A 20,086-nucleotide genomic window follows, 5' to 3' on the forward strand; every position below is an offset into this window, starting at 1 on the left:
CAGGACTTGCTGACTGTGTGCGCTGAACTTTGCGTGTAATAGTAAAGACGAATGTTCAGTACTACCACAGAGCATTTGCAGAATCACCAATTATTGGTGTCAGCGCTACCCGAGGTCAATCGCGAAATTCGATCTTCGTTAGCATGGGTTGTCCTCCTCCACTCATCGTGCGAAATCCTCAGGCTCGTCGTCGTTTTGTTGCTGCGTTGCTTCTGTAGAACTGGCTTAACGGACCTCACGATGGCAGACATTGCAGATCGCCTCAGGCTCCAGTGCAATCGAAGTCGTCGCCTGCTTCGAACATCATCGACAAGCTGACCAAAGTCCTTGTCGGGCCCACAGTCTGATGACCCTCGAAATTGTGGTGCCACCGTGCAAGGCTGCAACATTAATTTTCCGGGATGCCTTCCAGGATGTTTCAGCCTGGCCATCAGACCAAAGGTCCATCGTGTCGCACTGAACACTCAATAGACCAGCAACTCCCTAGCACGAAGCTCGACGTCGGCCTGTTCGAATAGCCCGGCCATCGCCCGCGCTTGGTCGCGGTACGCCGCCCTGGACTTCACTCCAAGCACATGTCTGAACCACGATCGATGGCAGATACATCGCTTCGTTGCAAGCATTTTCTGCATCATTGTATGTGCTCTCTGCGTGTCGCTGACGGCTCATCGTCAAAGCTCACCACCTCGAGTTCTCCTCAACACCCTCCCAGCCTCCCTCGGTGTATCCTAGCTGGTCTTTTACCCGCTTCACAGCACTCGCATCGCCGGTATTCTTCCCAGCATTATCCGATATCTTCACCGCCGGCTGTCCGCCCGCCTTTGACAACTTGATGACAATGTTCAGCGGCTTCGACTTCGTCTCCGGACTGCTCTTGTGTGTGTAGTCGTTAGTGAAGAAAGTCCCCACCCCGAACGATGGCACAAAGCCATGCTGCTCGGCGACCTTTTTGTACTCGAAGCACAAATCCACATTCAGTGAGTCTGAGAAGACAATCGTCCGCTTCGGGAAGCCATGCGCCTCGTAGAACTCCGCAGCCAGCTTGACATACTCTTTCGGATCTCCAGAGTCCTGGCGGATGCCAGTGTACACCTCCGCGAACGATGGCTGCTGTACAGCCTCCTTCGCAGCATCATATGCAGCCGAAGACCGTCTCCTCGCCTGTATCGGCTTCTTGAACGCCTTAAAGAAATTCGGCGTCCCAAAAGTGTCTGTCAGCGCCACACCCAGGACACCCTTACCAAAGCACTGCATCCAGAACCGCAGTCCTTGCTCGTTCGCCGTCTCATAGTTGTCCGTGATTGCCGCAATGCCCATGTACCACTCATGCGCCACCGTGCCGATCGGGTTTATGCCACTCTCCATCGCCATGTACACATTACTCGTCCCGCTGAGCGTCCCGGTTCCCGGTCCAGAAACGTCCTTACTCGCGCGAACCAATCCTCTGACCACCCGTCTCTGTGTCTCGAAATCCCTCCTCCGCCTCGTCCCAAAATCCGAAAAACTACACCCGCCCTTCAACAACTTCACCCCCTTCTCATACGCCTTCTCCTCCTGCCCCTCATACCCCCAATCCGTATCCACAAACCGAAAAAACGCCTCACTCGTCAACGCCAACAGCGGAATCTCATACAATATCGTCTCAACCCACAACCCTGCCACCTCGATCCCCAAATCCCCATACCCCTCCTCATCCACCCCTTCAAACCTCAACCGCACCTGCTCCCGCGGCCTTAACCGAAAATTCTGCAAGAACCCAAGATACTCATCCCCAAAGTACGGACAGTGCTTCCTCAGAAACCCCAGTTCACGGTAGCTAAGCGTAATATCCGCCAACTTCGCAATTTGTGTTTCCAGCCAAGCGAACGCGGCGCGGTTGAGGCGCATGGACGGGGTGCGATTCGTGAAGGCGTAGGCGACTTCGATGGAGGGGAAAAATTTGAGGACTGCGCATTGCATGGTGAGTTTGTAGAGGTCGGTGTCGAGGAAGGAGAAGACGCCTTCGGGGTGGCTGCCGTTGGAGGGTGGGGAGGCCATGGTGTGACGGTTTGGCAGGCAGTAAGTTGGCAGGGCGGGGGATGGGAGGATTATGACAGAGAGAAAAGCGCGGCGCGCGCAGAAGAACGGTCTTATACCATGGATCAGGCTGTGTCACCTTTGCGACTGAGGATGAAGGGGTACCAAACGGAAAAGACAGATGGTCGTACGGAAAAGGATTGAAGTGGTGGTCATGTCACTTCAAGTTCACGTCACTTGAAGCGTCTGACTGCTTTCTCCAACCCAAACAAAAGCACCCCGCATTCAATACATGTCAAATCGTCGGGTGCTCGCTCGAAAGGCACTCACTGAGACGATCAACACCTGGATAGGACTTCATGAAAGTAGCAAACGCTCTCGTTAAATTGGGAAGATATCGTGCGCTGTGACAGCTTACAGTAGATCTACAACCATTTCACCACCCTCCTCGCAGTTGGCCTGTTGCCTCCCTCCCTTGGATCGACTACTGCATAGCCAATACTTTGCCCTCAGAAACGTGACATACCGAGATCTTCCTATGGCGTCGCGATACCGGAGCAGCCGTGAAGCTGGACTGAGTCTCCAGCATTTTGCTGCGTCCTTGATCAGTACCGCTGATAACCTCCCTGTTGGTAGCCGCCCATCAACGGACTGGCGCCACCGTTGACAGGCGTTCGTGGAGGCTGGATGTAGGCTCCAATGTTGCCAACGTGACCGGCAGGTACTGCGTATGTCTGAGCCTGCGCCAACTTCTCACTCCGCTGTCTTGCCATGTCGGCGCGATATGCCATCAACTCAGACTGGTTCTTCTCGAACTTGGCATCCTCGATGAGGCGTTCGTGCTTTCCAAGACGGCGTTGCTTGAAGCAGCAGAAGATGAAGACGGCGGCGCCGAGACCAAGAACACCGCAGACTGACGCGATGATGGCGATCTTGGCGGTTTGCGACAGGCCGTTCCACTTCTGTTGTACCGATTGAGTGGTCGATTGGCTGTTTTCTCCATCGAGCTTGATAGCCTTGGCGTCACTGTAGATTGTTAGCTTTGACAAAAAGAAGGAGAGTATAGAGCTTACGTCTTGAGCTGGATCGACTGCCAGTCGCCTGTGCGATCACCCCAGACATACTCGGTAGCATTGCTGGCATCAGACACACGGACTGACTTGACAACCATGTCAAAGGGCACCTTGCTGTAATCGATCTCGCCTCCAGCCCAGTCTCGAGTGCCCTCGCTGGCAGAGTCACCACCAGGCCAGATACCAAGACGGACATCGGATGGGGTCTGAGGATAGTTCTTGCCGCCGTTGGCGTCTTCGTACTTGAGTGTACGAATGACCTTGCCATCGATGTAGAAGTCCAATTTTTCCTTCGACCAATCGAGTGTGTAGTTGTGGAAGTCTTCTTGTGTATCGGGACCAGTGACCTCGTGCCAAGCAGCCCGGTCGAATGAGGTTGTGTTACCTTTGCCGAAATAGTTTGTCTGCACGTATGTCGAGTTCCCACCGATCCATTCCCAATCTACCTCATCCAGATCATCAGACTGCAGCACGATGGATGACACGATACCCTGACCTGGAGCAGCCTTCATGATGACCTCGACCTGCCCGAAGAAGATGTAGAATCTTGTCTTTACAAGAGGCTGTTCGCCTTTCGCGCCTATCCGGAAAGTTGCGCCATCGTCTTTGTAGTCAATCGCGCCAGTAGTGACGTTCCATACGTCTTTGCTCATCATGTTCTGGGTGAAGTCGATCGTGTAATTGTCGACGCCCAGCGCCTGATTGGGTGGGCAATTCCCGACCTTTGTCGGGTCGCAGTCAGAGAATGTCTGAGCCAACGCTGAGCCGGCCAGTGCCAACAAAGGCAAGGCTGTCGTTAGGAGGTGCATTGTGTCGTGTGTGATTGAAATTTGGACTGTAGAACGCGCAAGGGAGAGGAAACGAAGAGAGCGTCTGTCAAATGACGCTTCTTGGGGCCGTGCACAATTGAATTCAACGAAGAATGTGGAGGATGTTGATGAGTTGCTGGACAAATTCTAAAAGCAGAGTGTTTGAGATAAAGACTGGCAGCCGCTATCCAGAGCGACGAGGTGAATGACTGACGATGGCGGGAGCCGGAAGGAGCGACGATGACCTGTAGAAGGTATGAAGGGAGCAAGAAGGGAGCACATACGGCGGCAGTAAGGTCGACGGTAAGGTCTTTTCGCGACGGCGCATCGTGCAGGGGGTGCCTCGATGAAACGACGCAGGTCCGACCAGGTTGAGATTGCGGCGCATTTCGCTGTCCCCATTGGTTTCTTTGTTCCTAAAACCCTCCACCAAGTAGCCAAGCCGAAAAGATCGCTCAGGGGCAAGCCAACCGCGTCAAAGCTCGGCGCCCTCAGCCTCCTCCAAGCTTGCTGCGAAAAGCCGATATCCGTTGTCACCAAATCATTGCATCATATGCCAGAGCACCATTGCAACGCTGCCGTTCGCTGGACTATGAATCGATGAGTCTCATCAGTCGGCTCGTCGATTGTGCGTTGGCGCTGTGCTGAAAGCCATGTCCGTGCTCGAAGTGTGCTTGGGCGCCCCCGCTCAGGAGAAAGGACGGCGAAAGAGGCATTGACATGCCCCTAATAAGTCGCCCAGCTGCCTCGCGATGCTTGCCAGAGCGGAAGCAGACAGCTGCATCAGCGGTGCCTGCAAAAGTTGCAACACGCGATCCATCAAGGCACTCGTTGTCGAGTCAGGCAGATATATAACAATCGAGAATGGCCATGTTTGTCTGCGCCTGGACGATGCGATGCGTTTCCAAGGGCATCTCCGGCGCAGGTGCTTGCTTCGGCTGCCTTAGGTAAGCACTTCAGTACGGCAAATTCGGGCAGCAACACCAAGACCACATGCGTCATGTACGATTCCATATCACACCCATGAGTGCCGTCGCCACCTCTGCCGTTCGAGTCTGCGTTGTTTGCTATCGTGATGCGAAGGCATTGCAAATGGCCAGCTGGCGCCTAAGAGCACGGCTCGATTCGGTGCCTGTACGGAAGATAAACTTCGAGTCGAGTCGATCTATCAGTCTGCTTCTGGTTAGTTTGCGAAGTCCAGGCTGCTGACAATTGTGATGTCGAAGCAACGTCGACCGTAACGTCGGCTGTCAATGATGGTTGACAAACACAGATGCTCTGAGCACGATCATTGGATGGGTCGCTAAAAATGCAACGAGCGTCACCTCGCCGGCTTTGAGAATTGGAGTATGCCGCATGACGGAGGATCCGAATATCCCTGTATACCGGAATACCGTGCCTGGCGTTCAGTGAACATATCGGCTCTGGTAAGTACGAACTATAAGAACCCCTCTACCCGCTCGTCAGGGCCCTGGATACCAGGAGCACTCCATCAATTCTATCGAGAACTCAGCAATTCCACCGTCTCACCAACCCCACGTACACATCATGACGACAAGGACGAATGAAGCAGTATGGTACGCCTCAAAGGGCGACCACGGAACCGTAGGTCCTGCACCACTGCACCATCCCGGACCAGGCCAGCTCCTTATCGAGAACAAAGCCGTTGCCATCAATCCTGCCGACTGGAAGCTTCGCGATGAAGGATGGTACATCGAAAGCTGGCCCGCTTGCTTTGGTTTCGACGTAGCAGGAGACATCGTCGAGATAGGCTCAGACAACGGCACGAACGAGCAATCCCCATTCCACATCGGCCAGCGCGTCATCGCTCACGCACTGTTCCTCTGGACCAAAGACTACGCCCACTCCGGCTTCCAGAAATACACCATCGTCCCGGCCAGCGCCACCGCGCCTTTGCCCGACAATGTCACCTTCGCCGCGGGCTCAGCGCTTCCACTGTCCATCGACACAGCCGTCCATGGCCTCTATGACCCTGAGTTCCTTGCGCTACCACTCCCAACATCGACAACGAAGCAAAATTCTTTGAACAAAACAATCTTAGTCTGGGGCGGCGCCAGCAGCGTCGGCGCATCCACAATCCAACTTGCCGCCGCCTCCGGCCTGACCATAATCTCCACCTCCTCCCCCCGAAACTTCGCTTTCGTCAAATCGCTCGGTGCAAGCCACGTCCTCGACTACACCTCCCCAGCCATCATCCCCGACCTCATCTCCCTCATCCAACAATCCGGCACCCACTTCGTCGCGCCTACGATGCAATTGGTACGCCTCAACCGCCTCCACAGTTTCCCAAATCGTCTCGCAACTCGGCGGCGGCAAGGTCGCCTCCGCGCTGGAAACAGCCGAAGCGCCCAACGTCACGAGCAGCATGGTGTTGGCGCCAAAGGCGGTGCTGCCGCCAAATGAAGATATAGCGAAAGCGATCTGGCGAGATTACCTGCCGGAAGCGTTGAGGAGTGGGACATTTGTGCCGAGCCCGCCGGCGCGGGTCGTGGGCCATGGGTTGGAAAGTGTGCCGGGAGCGGTGGAGGAGATGAAGCGGGGGGTCAGTGCGGAGAAGTTGGTTGTCACGCTGTGAGCAGCGAGTACTTCGGGGGAGCGTGTTCAAGAGATCAGGAGCGGATGCATTACAGTACAGCCCAGTACAGTGAGGCAGGCGAGCAAGCAGCACCGCAATCAGAAGCCCGTTTCGATTGACGAGCTTCACTATCTATGGCTGAAATTGCGTAGCTCGAAGAAGATAAAGTGTATATATGCCAGAAGAAATGATTACTATAGAAAAGAACAACAATTGCAAGCAGCTCCAACCATGGTCGTCCTCAACATTCCTTCGTGCTCATGCCAACGTTTTCTTTCAATTCCTTCTTTCACCTAGCCGCGCCTGCTCTCGCCTTTCATGCTGACATCCAGATATAGGGTGCCTTTCCTACTGAGGGCACCACTCCCCACCCTTCGTGACCGTCACAGTCGGGACAGCAGGCGCGGGAGGTGGCTTCGCAGTCACCGTCACCGTCTCCGCCGGCGCAACAGGCTTCCCCGATACCCACGACGGCTTCGCTGTCACCGTCACCGTCTTCGTCTCAGTCTTCTGCGGTCCCGGAACAACCACAGTCACGGTAACGGGCGCTGGCGGCGGAGGAGGCGGCGCAGGCGTAGCTTCAGGTACGGATACAGTGATGTAAGTGTTGGTGACGGTCTTTGTGAGGGTTTCCGTGATGAGCGTCACGGTGGGCGCGCCGGGCTTGGGTGGCTGGCCTGGCTGCGTGGGGAGGGGGACCCAGTGCGTGATGACAGTAGTTAGAGTTTCAGTGACGGTTTTGGTAATTGGCGCAGGTGGGGGCTTGGGCGGGCCGGGAGGACCTGGTGGCGGAGGAGGGGCGGGAGCACCGGCAGGCGGCTTGGGAGGTCCAGCTGGTGGTGGAGGGGGCGCTTCATGGCCTGGCGTGGATGGGCCTGGAGGAGCACCGTGTGGTGGCTTAGGAGGTCCTGACGGTGGGAAGGGTGGTGGCGGAGGGTGCCCTCCGGTTGGGAAGGGAGGCTTTGCAGTCGTGGTGGTCGTGGTCGTTGCGGTTGTAGTAGCTGCCAGAGACTGGGTGGTCGTGGTGCTGGTGGTGCTAGCCGTGGTAGTCGCGCTCTTGGTTGTGGTCGTGGTCCAGTCCGGCCAGTGAAAGATAGCAGAGGACGACGCCGTAGTGCTTGAGGTCGTGGCGATTGTCGTGGTGCTAGACGTAGTGGTCTTTAGGACGGGTGGAGGAACAACAACGTCTCCATCAGGCTTCGGCGGCGCTGGCACGTGAGGCGGACCACTGGTGCTAGTTGGGCCGGGGCCCGCGGTGCTGCTGGTAGTGGGCAGCTGAGGCTTCGGAGAATCGACAAGGCCAGGTCCTGGGGGCTTTGGTGGACCAGGGAGAGTCGGCGGGCCCTGAGCATCGATAGGGCTCGCGAGAACGCCGTTGGCCAAGGCCAAGGCTAGGAGGGAGGTGATCTTCTGGAAGTGCATTATTGCTGCTGGAATTAGGTCATGGGTAAATATCTATGCGAAGGGGCCCTGTTTGGTTTGAGTGAGGAGTCCAAGGAAGTCAAAAGAGTGTGGCGAGACCGAAATCTCAGTGCTGAACGAGTGACGGCGGAGGAAGAAGAAAACGTCTTGCTAGATCAGTCGGGACATGAACAATTCATGGCGATACTTATACCATGCTTTGCACCGCTATGTGCAAGGAGATTACAGCTCCGGACTGGGGCGGCCCTTCAGGCATGTCGTAACACACGGGGTCAACGCCACACATCTTCAGATAGCGCTCTGGGTCACATCAGTTGATGTTCCTGGCCACGACTTCGTATTCAGCAATGCCAAGGAATTGCATGAACAGTGTCTTCAAGACATTCCGCCTTGCTGCCTTAGGTCTGCGGCCAACAGTACACCTGATCGCAATTTCAGGATCTTAGAATCGCAATCGCAGTCGTAATCCTCTGTGTCGTCGCAAGTCAGCGGAGGGCAAGCCCCGCGGGCGCAGACGTCGCAATACGATCGGCAACCGGATGGGAAGCGGAGCGCCGGTTCCGAGTTGGGTCTGACGACCTCCGCGATCAGGGCATGTCGTTGAATGTGGTGGAACGCGATGCTGAGATATTCTTGCGTCACGACATAGTACACAGAATGATGAAATGGACCATGGGATGTGAGATTGGAGCTCGCGATTGCTTATGTATCTTCCACTATGCATTGTCAATGAGTCTCAATAGTGCCATGTCACAGATCACCAGCTGCAGAAGTCAGCCTTCTGTTCTCCTTTCACCTTACCTGAGAAGTCCGACTGCCTTGGGACTCGTTGCCATACTCGCGTTATGTGCTTGACGCAGTCCTGTGGCCCAATATAACCCAACCTACCCAGATACACTTCCAAAACTTTCAAGCCCTTGCGACCCGTGGGCCGAACTCCTCTCCCATCCCACATAATGCCGCTTAGAAAACGGCCAGAGCGTTCGGCGGGCTTCCGACACCCCCAGGCACGTTCAGTGGGACAGAAGTCAGTAAGAAGCTGTAGCGGCCCAGTTCCTTGCACTTCGCACCCAGTGCTTTCAGATCCCACAGCTCGCCGATGTTGAGGCCGAAGAGTGACAGGAAATACTGGTGCAGGACTGTAGTCCATAGTGGTTAGCAAGGAAGCTTGTGAGGGAAAGAGACCACGGAAAACGTAGGCCAGGAAAGTTATCAGGAGAGGAAGCCCACTCACCAAGCTCATCGATTGTCCCATCACTTCCATCCGGCCGCTTCGGCGGCAGCGCCTCAAACGCAATAGCGTCCCCCGCGACGGCAGAGAAGTGATGATTCCAGAACCATTTGGCGCTCTGCTCTGTCCCCTCAACGCCGACAGCCTTGTGCGTGCCCAGCTTCTCTTCCTGCTCCTTGGCAGAGATCCCACCAAGATCCTCCGTGAAGCCAGATCGCACGATGAGGATGTCGCCGTGCTTGAACTCGACACCTTGATGCTTCGCCACGTCTTCCAGTTCCTTGATAGTGATGCGGTGGTCTTCGAAGCAGTTGTACTTGATGCCCTTTTCCTGGGCGTATGCACGATAGTCGAGGAGCACGCCGCGGCCCACTAAGCCGCCACGACTGTGCCAGTGGTTGAGCGTTGGGAGGGATTGATCCTTGTCCTCCTTGCCGAATTCCTGGGTCAAGGTCTCGACGCTTGGTCGACAGCCATTGTAGCCCGTCCCGCTGGGCTGGTGGTGGAAGTGCACGAGGGAGTCCCACTGCGAGGAGCATTGGGTATTGAACTCGACCTCGTCATCGAAGCCATGCAGGGAGAAAGGTCCCTCCTTGAAAGACAAGACCTTGTGGACTAAGCCTTTGCGTGCAAAGCCCGGCGTGTTGATGGCGCCGATAGGCCAGTTGAGGCTCACGGAGACGCCGTCGCGGCACTCTTTGTAGGCCTCCTTCACCACAGCTGGGGTGAGGTAGTTCAAGCAGCCGAGGTGATCCTTCTTGCCATCGCGGTCGAATTGTCCCCAGGCACAGCCCTGTGGCATGTCCTTGACAGAGGGAAGGGAGTCGAAATCGGGGAGCTTGCTGAAGTCGGTAGCCATAATGGTGATTGTACAGTAATTTGTTGCTGATGATCAGATCTGTTGTGTTGTGAGCGTGGCAGCGAGCTATGATGAAGGACTTTCAGTCAGGAGCTCTGAGCAGGAAAACGGGCAGTTTTGGAAAAGGAGGGGTGTAGAATGAGGTCAACTGAAGCATATTGGCCGTCGAGCATGTACCTCGGAGGAACTGCTCGTGAGCCTTTTGCATGTACTTGTCACTGGTCCAGCCCAGGTATCGGATGAACGCGCGAACGCGGGGAAGCGATGAGGTCAATCGAGTCGGAATGAACGATGTTTCTCCATGCTCGTACCGTGGGAACCCTCTTGTCTTGTTTACAATCCAAATCAGGGGGGGTTTGCCGTCACTGCGGAATCGTGGAGTTATCGCGTACCTTACCTATTGAACTCAGCGCAAGACGGTGACTGAAGGTGCTGTTCGAGCCATCACAGTGACACCGGGCGCTTCGTCGCAGGTCATCTCGTCGAGTCAAAGAGCTTACACTTCCGCTCGGATGCCCTCAGCAGATCAACGACGGTGAGGCAGCTCCTTCTAGATCGGACAATTACAAGCAGGTACGTAGGAAGAGTGAGTCGTCGTTTGAGGCCGGCTTCCCAACAGGGGCTGCTTACTCTTGGCATTGAAGCCCCCATACCGACCCGAGACCATGTCCAACGCTCTCGCCTCAAGGTATGGCGCATACTGGTTGGCAGGTATGGCGCCGGTAGAGGCAGATGTTTGACGGCCTTTGTCCGAGTTGAGACAATGTTGAGATACAGCATTTCAGCTACGACCACAATATAATCTATCTGCACTCTGTATCTTACATCCGATCCCTCACACTCTTCGGCTTATGCTCGCCTTGCCCCATCCTTATACCTCATCTGTGCCAAAGAAAGTCACCGACTTCTCCGGATCGATACGCGCCCTTGCACTCAATCGACACAGCTCGCCCACGTTTCCCTGTCCACTCAGCGCCCACTTCTCCGCTACATTCGCGCTGGTAATGTTCTCCTTGAGTATCCCACTCAAGACGTAGTATTCCATCAATGAAGCTGCTTCCTGCTTGGAGACGCCATCGAGGTTCATGACCTTAGTGTTTGCGGCTGGGTCGAGTAGCGACAAGGGTTTAGGATCGAGGTACTGGTAAGGCCGCGGCAATGGGAAGCCCTCGTCGGCCGGTTGCATGCCAGCATTCAGAGCAACGATTTGCCAAGTAAGCACATTGAATGCTGGCACATCGGGGTTGTTGCTGGCGGACCGTGCTCCGAGGATCATGCCGCCATACGGGAGGGAGGCCTTGGACGAGAAGAGCAGGTCCAGGAAGGAGCGGATGATGGTGAACTGGTGAGCGTGGATGGGTTTGAGAGAGGCGTCGCGGTATTTGGTCAGGCCCATCCAGTGGTCGAGATTGTCTACCGTCATCAAGATTGGCGGCCGGCAGGCGTCGCTGGGCTTGGTGAGTTCGTCCATGACGAAGTTGTAGATGGTAATGGCGTGTTGTGGTGTGAGCGTAGCCTGTCTGCAGATGCCAGCGAGGGTCTTGAGGTCTTTTGCTTCACCGGACGCGAACTTGATGACCTCGTTGATGTCTTTCGTTGGCTCGAGCTTGGTGAGAACGTCTGCGTTAGTGGCGGCCATGCGGGCGAGTATCCCCTCGGCAAGTGTCCTTTGATCGTACATCTGCTCTTCCGAGTCGGTCGTGGCTGGCGAGTACGCAAAGTGGTCAATCACGAACTCTTGAGCTGCAACAACCATCAGTCATGTCTTCCCACAAACACAGCTTACTACTCACCATCGGGGACGCTGATAACAATCCACCCCTTCATGACCGCCATAGCCATCGCCTGCGTCAACAACACACTCTTGCCGCTGATCCTCGGACCCGTCACCATTATCCTGTCCGTCCCCGTCTTCTCCCCATGTGTCACGATCAACTTTCCTAGCTCCACAGTCTCCTTCCTGATCAAGGTCGCCGGCCTCCTAAACAGCTTATAGTTCTGCGTCCGCTGAAAGGCTTTGGCGCTACGCAGCTTATCAATCGTGGCATCGTCAAACGCCAGGATCTTGCCGATGCTAGACTCGTTGGTACAATTCTGCAGGCCGAGGTATTGTAGATCGGCGACTTCGAGGGCGTTGGTGTTTGCGAGGACGATTCTTCTGCGGTGTTGTTGGCGTTCCCCTACAGGTGGAGGACGTTTTCGTTCTCGCTTCGATCTGGGTGCGACTTTGGGTGCGAGGTTGCGGTACACTATCTTGACTTTGGCGGGCATGGGCCGCGGAGCTGTGGTGTGGAAGGCGGATGATTGTATGGTGCTACCAACGGCAGCGGAGGATACAGCACGCGAGGGCGCGAGCTGCAGGCGGGCGAAGCATCGCGTGCACATGGACACGGACATGGCGGGTGGTGGAAAGAGCGCTCGGCGCGCGAAAGGTCTAGGCGATGGTTATATGGCCAGCATCATTGACTACTGTATCTAGATCAAGTACTGCAGCTTCCTCGAGTAGACATCAGTCGGGAGGTCGAACAATTTCGCGTGCCGCTTTTACGATTCCTCTCGAGCAATCTTATCGATAAGGCTTTTTGCTAGAGCAGCGAGCCAAAAAGTTTCGTGAGCAACTGAACCACTTCGACATTCAGGTCCACCTCTGCAGAGCTGATGAACCACTGCTCTCCCTTCTCTACTCTGCATACCACTTCGACCGAACTATTCAGACCACCCATCGCGCACAAAAGCCAGCCACCATGCCAGACACAGCCATGGCCGAAGCGTCCACCACCCTCCTCTCATCCCAAGTCTCGAAACCCACACCCTACACATTCACACCATCCTACCTCACAACCACCGACCCGAACCCTTTACCCGCCACATCCCAACTTCTGTCACTTCCCCGACCCGATCTCGAATCCACCCTCCTACAGACTGCTCGCGACGGCGCCCAATCCCTGTTAACCCACCTCCTCACGACCCCCACAGTTACAATCACCAGCACGCCCTCCTCTCTTCTCATGCAGCTCCCGCCGACGCCGACTGGCCCACTCCTCCCACGGCGCCTCCCGCTCCCCAAGCCCAAACCACCCACCAAATGGGAGACCTTCGCCAAGAAAAAGGGCATCGGGAAATTCGGCGGCAGCCTCAAGGGCGGCGCAGCGCTGGACGAGAGGAAGAAGAACCTCTTCTACGACGAGGCAAGCGGGGAGTGGGTCAAGAAATGGGGGTACAAGGGGAAGAATATGCAGAAGGAGGGGGAGTGGCTTGTTGAGCTGCCAGATGGTGATGGAAAGAAAGGTGCACAGAAGAATGGTGGGGAAGAGAAGAGCGTGCGGACAGAGCCGAAGCGTGAACGTATGGAGCGGGTGAGGCGGCAGTTGAGGAAGGAGAGGAATAATGCGAGGCGGGCGGCGGGGCGGTGATGAGAGGATGGATGATGATGTGGGTCGGATTTATGAATGCAATGATTGTAGGAGTTGGCCGGCCATCAGTACACACGCCAAAAAGACTTTCTGCCCAAGAGCGGGCTACCACCTTCGAACGAGAAGGAAGCACACGATCAAGCTCGTGCAAGGATCCGCAGACGAGAAAGACCATACCAGGTCTAGATTCACACCGCACAAGCCCGAGACGTCCAACAGAGCATGATCTCATCAGCAGTGCTACGAGATGCGGATGGACGAAGGTGTCCTGTTCGCAGCACACTACACTCACGATCCTGCAAGGCTGCAGAGACTCGGTGCATCAGTATCGGTGCGCGGCCGGCGCAAGACGGAAGCGCCTTGGGAAGCTGGGTGCTGAGCGACGGGTCTAGCATCAGTAACAGGGGCCGCACGAAACATGTACCTCCCGCATCCCTAATGCCGCAGGTGTAGGCATCAAACGAAGACGGCAGGGACACGATGGGAGTCTACACAGTCCAGCAGCTTGGCGAGCTGATGGTCGAGAAAGGGCTGTCTCAGTCGACAGCTGGGATTGAGGGATGGCACAAGGTCTCAATCTGATTCCTTGATCCTGATCTCGTTTTCATCTTCATTCTTAATCTCATGCTCATGCTTGTCACCAACCGTATGCAAGAATGATGATGCTGGCTCTTCCTTCTGATGCCATCTACCATAGCTGCTGCTCCGCATACTAGTCTCTACCACTAAATCCCTACTATGCTCTTGCTCGAAACTTCCAAATGGGTATACTCCTAATCGTACATTGCTGTTGGTCGCCAACACCAAACAGCCAACCTTGCTAATTCAATTTTCTTCTTCCGCTTCTGTTCTTTCGTAGTTCTCAAGTCGCGAGTCGTCATATCTGTTGTTGAAAGATCCAAATTGGTGGCGACCCTCCTCGCCACCTGCTCTGTAACAGCCAATTTGGTAGCCAAGCATCTTATCAATCGCAACAGAAAGGCGCCTCTGTCGTCGTAGTCATGGTCATCACATCCGAATCGGACTCAAGCTCCCAACCTCTGGCAGCTTGTCCGGCGCGGGCACCCTTTGCGTATCAACATGTGGCTCCGGCGTCGAAAGCACTCTCGGGACGTTCGGGGCGCTCTGGTTGGGTGTGTGTGAACTGGGTCCAGATGCTTTCCTGGCGACCGTTGTCGTTGTAGTGGTCTCGTTCTGAGAGAGGCTACGACCCTTGTGACCCTTCGATTTTGAGTTCGATTTTCGAAGACCCGTAGGCTTAGAGATTAGATCGTGAGAAGATCGCGTCGTTGGAGAGGTAACCCCAAGACCAACATTGTTAGGCGATTGTGGTATGTCAGGAAGGGCATGCTGGTCTCTCTGATTTTGCTGTGTCTGTATCGGCTGGTGTTGTGGCTGTTGATGATGGATATTGTGCTGCTGATTCTGCTGGATGTGGTTGGGCTGGATCTGACTGCTGCCGCTGGAGCTTACAGCCCTATCGTCGACAGCAAGGTCCTCGCTCTCATTGATAGACCCTTCCCTCTCCCAGCGGTACTCGTCTTCGAGGTATTCTTTCTCGGTCCAGCAGCCTTGCCAGCATTGTTTCCACTCATTGACGAGGAACTGGAAGCAGAACGCGTCGATCTTGAGACATGGCTGAAAGCAGATGCAGAGATTGCGATAGTCCATCTTGTTTTTGTCGGAGAAACTGGTGAGGAGGCTGAGATGGCAAGTGATGGCAAACAGGAGGTAGTAGTTGAAAGGCGGCAGTTTCGAAAGCTCATCTTTGAACAGCTGAGGGACTTCTGTAGCGCCTGCGCATTGCTGAGCCACCTTGTTCTGTACAGCTTTTGGCAAGATCTCGTCTGGCAACTCGCGAAGCCATGCCTTGAACATGGATCCAATTGTGTTAATATCGTGAAGGTCAGGTTCTTCGAACAGATTCACGTCGAACGGCTCGTGATCGAAGCGCCTTTGCCAGAACTTGACGTCCTTGCCGCTGCCGGGTACTCTGTACAAGCCCTCCTCTTCGCAGCCGTTCATGTTTAGGTAGCTGGATATGTTAGATCAATTGCGATGGGGATCGGAATCCACTTACTCTATACACCTCCACGGCAACGCCGGCATCCAGAATTCAGTCTTGTCTCTTGACAGCTCTAGCCTTCTAGCTATCCGGGTCCGTCGGGTTTGCTTCACCAGCGGCAGGTTGATGGTGGACATAATGTGCTCCTCGGGAGGGGGTGGTTCTCGATCGTTGCTGCTGCCGCTCCTCGTGATCTTGCCAAACAGGCCCTTACCGGCCTTGCCTAACCGATCTCCAACACCTTTGCCTGTCCGGCCAATGTCAGACAGTAGACTGCCACCCTGGAAAGAATGGGAAGGAGGCATATGTTGGCCCGGTTTGCTGGCCTCCTTCCTCTGTGACCTTTCGTTCTGCATGATACGATCAGCTGATCTGTTGCGCGCAGAGTTGTTTTCCGATGACGCAAAAGCACGCGCTCGATGGTCGGACTTGATAGGCGCAGTCTTCGGCGGAGGCTCAATGTCGTCCGGCACGTTGCCGTTTGTTTCAACCTGAAGCATGGTGGGAGAAGCTTTCTGTTTGAGACTCTCTTCCCCTCTTAATGTCTTAGTCCGTGTCAACATGCCTCCTAACTTAGATTTGTTCTTCGGCTTTGTCCTGTCTGGTATTGATGCCACCTCTTGATCACCAACGGCTTTGTTTGGGTCCTGGCTTTGCGAGGGCTGAGATGTACCATTGAAGCGCGGTAGTTCTGGCGTCGACCCCTGTCTTCGGACTGAGTGCAGCGAGCGGTCCTTCGAACTCGCCCTGCTTCTGGCGCTGGCCTTCTCGGTAGCGTCTGGAAGACTTGTCTCGGACACGTGGAGTTTGTGGGACGATTTGGATGCCATGAGGTTGGAAAAGAAGTTCTTGGAGGTATCTCTGCCATGTTTGGGTGTCGACTGGTTAGTAGGCGATGGAGGTAACTCCGGCATAGCTGTTATTCGTGGCGAAGTATGGCCATTGCTGGGCTGTGTCTTCTTCTCGCTGGCGGGCGCGGCAACTTTGGGCGGTTCCATCACGGCAGGGAGAGCTGGTGACCGCAGGCGAGGAGAAGTAGGAGCTGATCTAGGCGTGCTTGAGCCGTTCGATCGAGGACTCAAACCGCCAGACAGGAAGCCATCGTCAAGCTCGCTGACATTCCGTATGGAAGCAGACAAATTGAGATTGGGCAGATCGGTAGGTTTTGGCATCCTGCGGGTTGCCGTAGGTATTGTTGCTCAAACGCACAGACAACCCGAGCGGGCGGCTCCCTCTTATTTTCCCGACCGCGGAATGTCAACTTCTGTACAACCTCTTGGAACAACAAATCCGTTGGCAGGCGTCTGGCGTCTTCCTTCTTCGGGACGTGCCTTCTGTGAGGGGCACGGGCGGAACGGCAGGGCGTCGATGTATTGGTGTGAGTGCGGATTTGGATTGACCGGCGACAGATGTATTGGATGTAGGTGCTGTCATGCGGCGCGTATAGAGGAATGGGTAGGTATAGGGACAACAATGAGGTCGCAAGATCCTGTGACAAACTCGAGACGAGGTCAAGCGTTGGGCCAACCTCGCTTGACTTTGCTCAGGATCGCAGTAGCAGCCTTGCCAGCGCTTTGAAGTTTGGGGGCTAGGCTCGGCCACTATGGTGCGCTCCTAAGTCACAGGATGATTGTGAGCATAGTACTATGTCGACGTGGAAGCCACGGCCATTTCTGAGAGGGCGAGTGTAGGTGTAGCAGGAACAGGCGCGGTGAGGGGCCCGAAGCGGGTGCGACTGCTGTTCGAGTCCGAACTAGTCACGGGAGTGATGGTCAGGGAGGACGAGGGAGGGACCAGCCTTGGTCCTTGAATGATGGAGATCTGCACCTGGCAATGCAGGATCAACTTAAGCGTGGTTGGCAGGAGGTTCGACAGGTAGTACAGCTCGAGCCTCACCAGGGCGGTGTGTTGGAAAGGGAATGGTCACTAGGAACTCGTGGTGTTACTGGCGGCTAAGGAGCACTTCCCCCACTGCAAGTCAGATACTAGTAGAAGATGACAGCGAACTGGCGGTAAAGTAATGAGAATTGGCGTTGTGGCAGCTGTCAAACCACGAAGAAGGAGTGGTCGATGTGTCTTAGGAGGAGGAGTAGATACCAAGGAGTTGCTGTACCTGAGTGGATCGCCCCTCAAGGTTCAGAATGAACCGGGGGCGACAGGTACAGACAGGCCTGTGAGAACGGGCAGCATTGTGCCTATTATTTCAATGTACCTGGCAATTACGTGTATCTACTCAATCACTGAAGATCTGACAGATCTGAGCCGTCCTGGCAACAGGGAAAAGGACATTCGGAAGATCATACATGCCGCATTGTGCGGTACAGAAGACGCAATGAAGGACTATCGAAGAGCGGTCCTCCTGAGTGCGTGGATTGTTTCTAAAACAAGTTGCACCTTGCCGTACGCTGATGCGAACAGTCGAATTGCCACGACATCTGTGCTAGCTCTCGACTTACTGCAGCTCTTAGTGCGCGGGCAGGTCAGCATCCAGTCCATACGGCTTCTGGACTTATGCCGCCCTAAATTGATGGAGAGAACTGATGCTGGAGGCCAGCGACTGCGTGGGAAATCTTCTCAAACTTGGGCACACTTGTAGCTAGCCAAGATCTGGGCTATACCTGTCCCTTATAGCAGTGATGATCAACGACCAGGACAACGTGCAGAGTCTTAGAACAGCATCCGTAGGTGGCGTACGTATCGCTTATGCAAGCGTTCTCGTACTGCGCTACGATTGCCGAGACCTTTACAGTGAGGACATTGCTAAGGACACGAAGTTCGGCACTTGAAGTAGAGGACTGTTTCAGGTGAGTTTAATTGTGTGTCGTGCATGCCAAGAGCTACAGGGGGCGTTGACCAGGAACACGCGGGTCTAGAGTCAAACTCTTCCACTGTCCTTCCGAAGGCAGCCATTAGTCACCGCCATCGAAAAGGCCTCCGTCATTCTGTCCGGGCATCTTGCGGTGACAACGACCGAAGCACTGTCCGACTGAGTAGCAACGATGTCGCTAGTCTCAGGACCTGGTCGAGGTGGCGGACAGAAGCTGCCTGATGAGTTGACGTTGGTGGTCGACAAACATGTCCGATACATCCAAACGCTCGATACTGTGCGTCCAACGCGTGCCTGTAAGTCATGTCGCAAGTACTGATGTTTGATCTTGCAGCGAAAAGATGAAATCCAGTACTGGCTCACTGAACACCTCCGACTGAATGGTGTCTACTGGGGCTTGATAGCATTACATCTGTTGGGTCATCCGGACGCGCTGCCTCGTGAGGACACGATCAAATTTGTCCTGTCATGCCAGAACACTGATGGCGGCTTCGGCGCCGCTCCAAAGCACGACTCACACATGCTCTATACCACCAGCGCCGTGCAAATATTAGCCACCGTTGGCGCTCTGGACTCGCTGGACAGCTCTGGCGGCCGTATCAGGGTTGGCAACTTCATCGCACAGCTCCAACATGAGTCGGGTACATTTGCGGGCGATCGATGGGGCGAGAAGGATACTCGTTTCTTGCACTGCGCCTTCATCGCGCTCTCGATCTTGGACCTCATGCATCTGGTGGACGTAGCAAAAGCAGTCGACCATATTCAGCTTTGCAGCAATCTCGACGGAGCCTTCGGTACCTCTCCTGGAGCAGAATCACACTCTGGGCAAGTGTTCACCTGTGTCGGGGCACTTTCAATAGCACGCAGACTTGACTTAGTGAACTTTGACCGGCTTGGAGCATGGCTCAGTGAGCGACAACTGCCAAACGGTGGACTGAATGGCCGGCCTGAGAAGTTGGAAGACGTGTGTTACAGTTGGTGGGTGTTAAGCAGTCTGGCTATGATCAAACGGCTGCACTGGATTGATGGTGCCAAGCTCAGCAATTTCATTCTCCGGTGTCAAGATTCTGATCACGGTGGCATGTCCGATCGACCTGGTGACATGGTTGATGTGTTTCATACCGTCTTTGGGGTGGCTGGCTTGAGTCTTCTTGGACATCCTGGGTTGGTCTCGGTAGATCCTGTCTAGTAAGTTCACATCCCCAAGTTCTTGCAAACTAATTAACCCAAAGCCAGCTGCATGCCCAAGCATGTCACAGAAGCCCTTCCATACAATCGTGCACGAGTAGCGACTTGATCCTGCAAATCGATTGTCACCTCTTGCGATCTAATAACCCACTCGACATTCTGCTGAGAGTTGGGATACAAGGCAAGAGAATAGCAAAATCCTATTTGACTATTTCTACTTATCATGCTACGAAGTCTCGCTCGTATGCACTGAAGAACAAATGGTCATTGCGAGACAAGAGGTACGATACATAATTGGATTGATGTTGCTGTATCTGCGTTTGCCGGCACGTCCCTTGCGCTTGCTGCACTAGACCAAGTCGCCGCTGCCTCATTGGCCAGCACGTGATGGTCGCCACTTCCCACTCAACGACCTTCCACTTCACCAGTTCCCTTACCTCTCATCTTTGCAGTCTCTCCCATCTCTTCGTCATTACCTTCCGTTCGGTCTCATCTCATTTCCTTGCCTTCGGGCATCCTTGTCTCCTTCTCTGTTCGGTCCTTTCCTTCTGTACCTTGGGAGCGTCATGTACGATCGTCTTGTCTGT

At 54.8% G+C, this 20,086-nt stretch overlaps 9 protein-coding genes across 9 annotated transcripts; 3 read left to right on the plus strand and 6 right to left on the minus strand.

The window, feature by feature from the left end:
- Positions 1-678: 678 nt before the first annotated feature.
- On the minus strand, positions 679-2,037 carry AB675_515 (Nicotinate phosphoribosyltransferase; the record flags this gene model as incomplete). Its single annotated transcript, XM_018145348.1, has 1 exon — positions 679-2,037. The coding sequence occupies one exon, from the start codon at positions 2,035-2,037 to the stop codon at positions 679-681; it is 1,359 nt and encodes a 452-aa protein (XP_018006024.1).
- A 584-nt stretch (positions 2,038-2,621) lies between these two features.
- AB675_516 (putative glycosidase crf1) lies at positions 2,622-3,898 on the minus strand (the record flags this gene model as incomplete). The annotated part of the gene is made up of 2 exons (XM_018145359.1): positions 2,622-3,042; positions 3,090-3,898. The coding sequence occupies 2 exons, from the start codon at positions 3,896-3,898 to the stop codon at positions 2,622-2,624; spliced, it is 1,230 nt and encodes a 409-aa protein (XP_018005554.1).
- Positions 3,899-5,446: 1,548 nt separating this feature from the next.
- AB675_517 (Zinc-binding alcohol dehydrogenase domain-containing protein cipB) lies at positions 5,447-6,494 on the plus strand (the record flags this gene model as incomplete). The annotated part of the gene is made up of 2 exons (XM_018145370.1): positions 5,447-6,178; positions 6,237-6,494. 2 exons carry the CDS (start codon positions 5,447-5,449, stop codon positions 6,492-6,494), a joined length of 990 nt encoding a protein of 329 aa, XP_018005843.1.
- A 348-nt stretch (positions 6,495-6,842) lies between these two features.
- Positions 6,843-7,916, minus strand: AB675_518 (uncharacterized protein; the record flags this gene model as incomplete). Its single annotated transcript, XM_018145381.1, has 1 exon — positions 6,843-7,916. The coding sequence occupies one exon, from the start codon at positions 7,914-7,916 to the stop codon at positions 6,843-6,845; it is 1,074 nt and encodes a 357-aa protein (XP_018006011.1).
- A 963-nt stretch (positions 7,917-8,879) lies between these two features.
- AB675_519 (uncharacterized protein) lies at positions 8,880-10,006 on the minus strand (the record flags this gene model as incomplete). The annotated part of the gene is made up of 2 exons (XM_018145392.1): positions 8,880-9,055; positions 9,151-10,006. The coding sequence occupies 2 exons, from the start codon at positions 10,004-10,006 to the stop codon at positions 8,880-8,882; spliced, it is 1,032 nt and encodes a 343-aa protein (XP_018005561.1).
- Positions 10,007-10,877: 871 nt separating this feature from the next.
- AB675_520 (37S ribosomal protein S23, mitochondrial) lies at positions 10,878-12,403 on the minus strand (the record flags this gene model as incomplete). Its single annotated transcript, XM_018145404.1, has 2 exons — positions 10,878-11,749; positions 11,800-12,403. 2 exons carry the CDS (start codon positions 12,401-12,403, stop codon positions 10,878-10,880), a joined length of 1,476 nt encoding a protein of 491 aa, XP_018005534.1.
- Positions 12,404-12,750: 347 nt separating this feature from the next.
- AB675_521 (Ribosome biogenesis regulatory-like protein) lies at positions 12,751-13,419 on the plus strand (the record flags this gene model as incomplete). The annotated part of the gene is made up of 1 exon (XM_018145414.1): positions 12,751-13,419. One exon carries the CDS (start codon positions 12,751-12,753, stop codon positions 13,417-13,419), a length of 669 nt encoding a protein of 222 aa, XP_018005634.1.
- A 1,008-nt stretch (positions 13,420-14,427) lies between these two features.
- On the minus strand, positions 14,428-16,656 carry AB675_522 (putative Rho-type GTPase-activating protein 2; the record flags this gene model as incomplete). Its single annotated transcript, XM_018145425.1, has 2 exons — positions 14,428-15,454; positions 15,500-16,656. The coding sequence occupies 2 exons, from the start codon at positions 16,654-16,656 to the stop codon at positions 14,428-14,430; spliced, it is 2,184 nt and encodes a 727-aa protein (XP_018005991.1).
- Positions 16,657-18,483: 1,827 nt separating this feature from the next.
- AB675_523 (Geranylgeranyl transferase type-2 subunit beta) lies at positions 18,484-19,500 on the plus strand (the record flags this gene model as incomplete). Its single annotated transcript, XM_018145436.1, has 2 exons — positions 18,484-18,588; positions 18,646-19,500. The coding sequence occupies 2 exons, from the start codon at positions 18,484-18,486 to the stop codon at positions 19,498-19,500; spliced, it is 960 nt and encodes a 319-aa protein (XP_018005372.1).
- Between the last annotated feature and the right edge of the window lie 586 nt (positions 19,501-20,086).

The sequence above is a fragment of the Cyphellophora attinorum genome (assembly GCF_001299255.1).
Source record: "Cyphellophora attinorum strain CBS 131958 chromosome Unknown Contig1, whole genome shotgun sequence".
NCBI classification, from domain to species: domain Eukaryota; kingdom Fungi; phylum Ascomycota; class Eurotiomycetes; order Chaetothyriales; family Cyphellophoraceae; genus Cyphellophora; species Cyphellophora attinorum.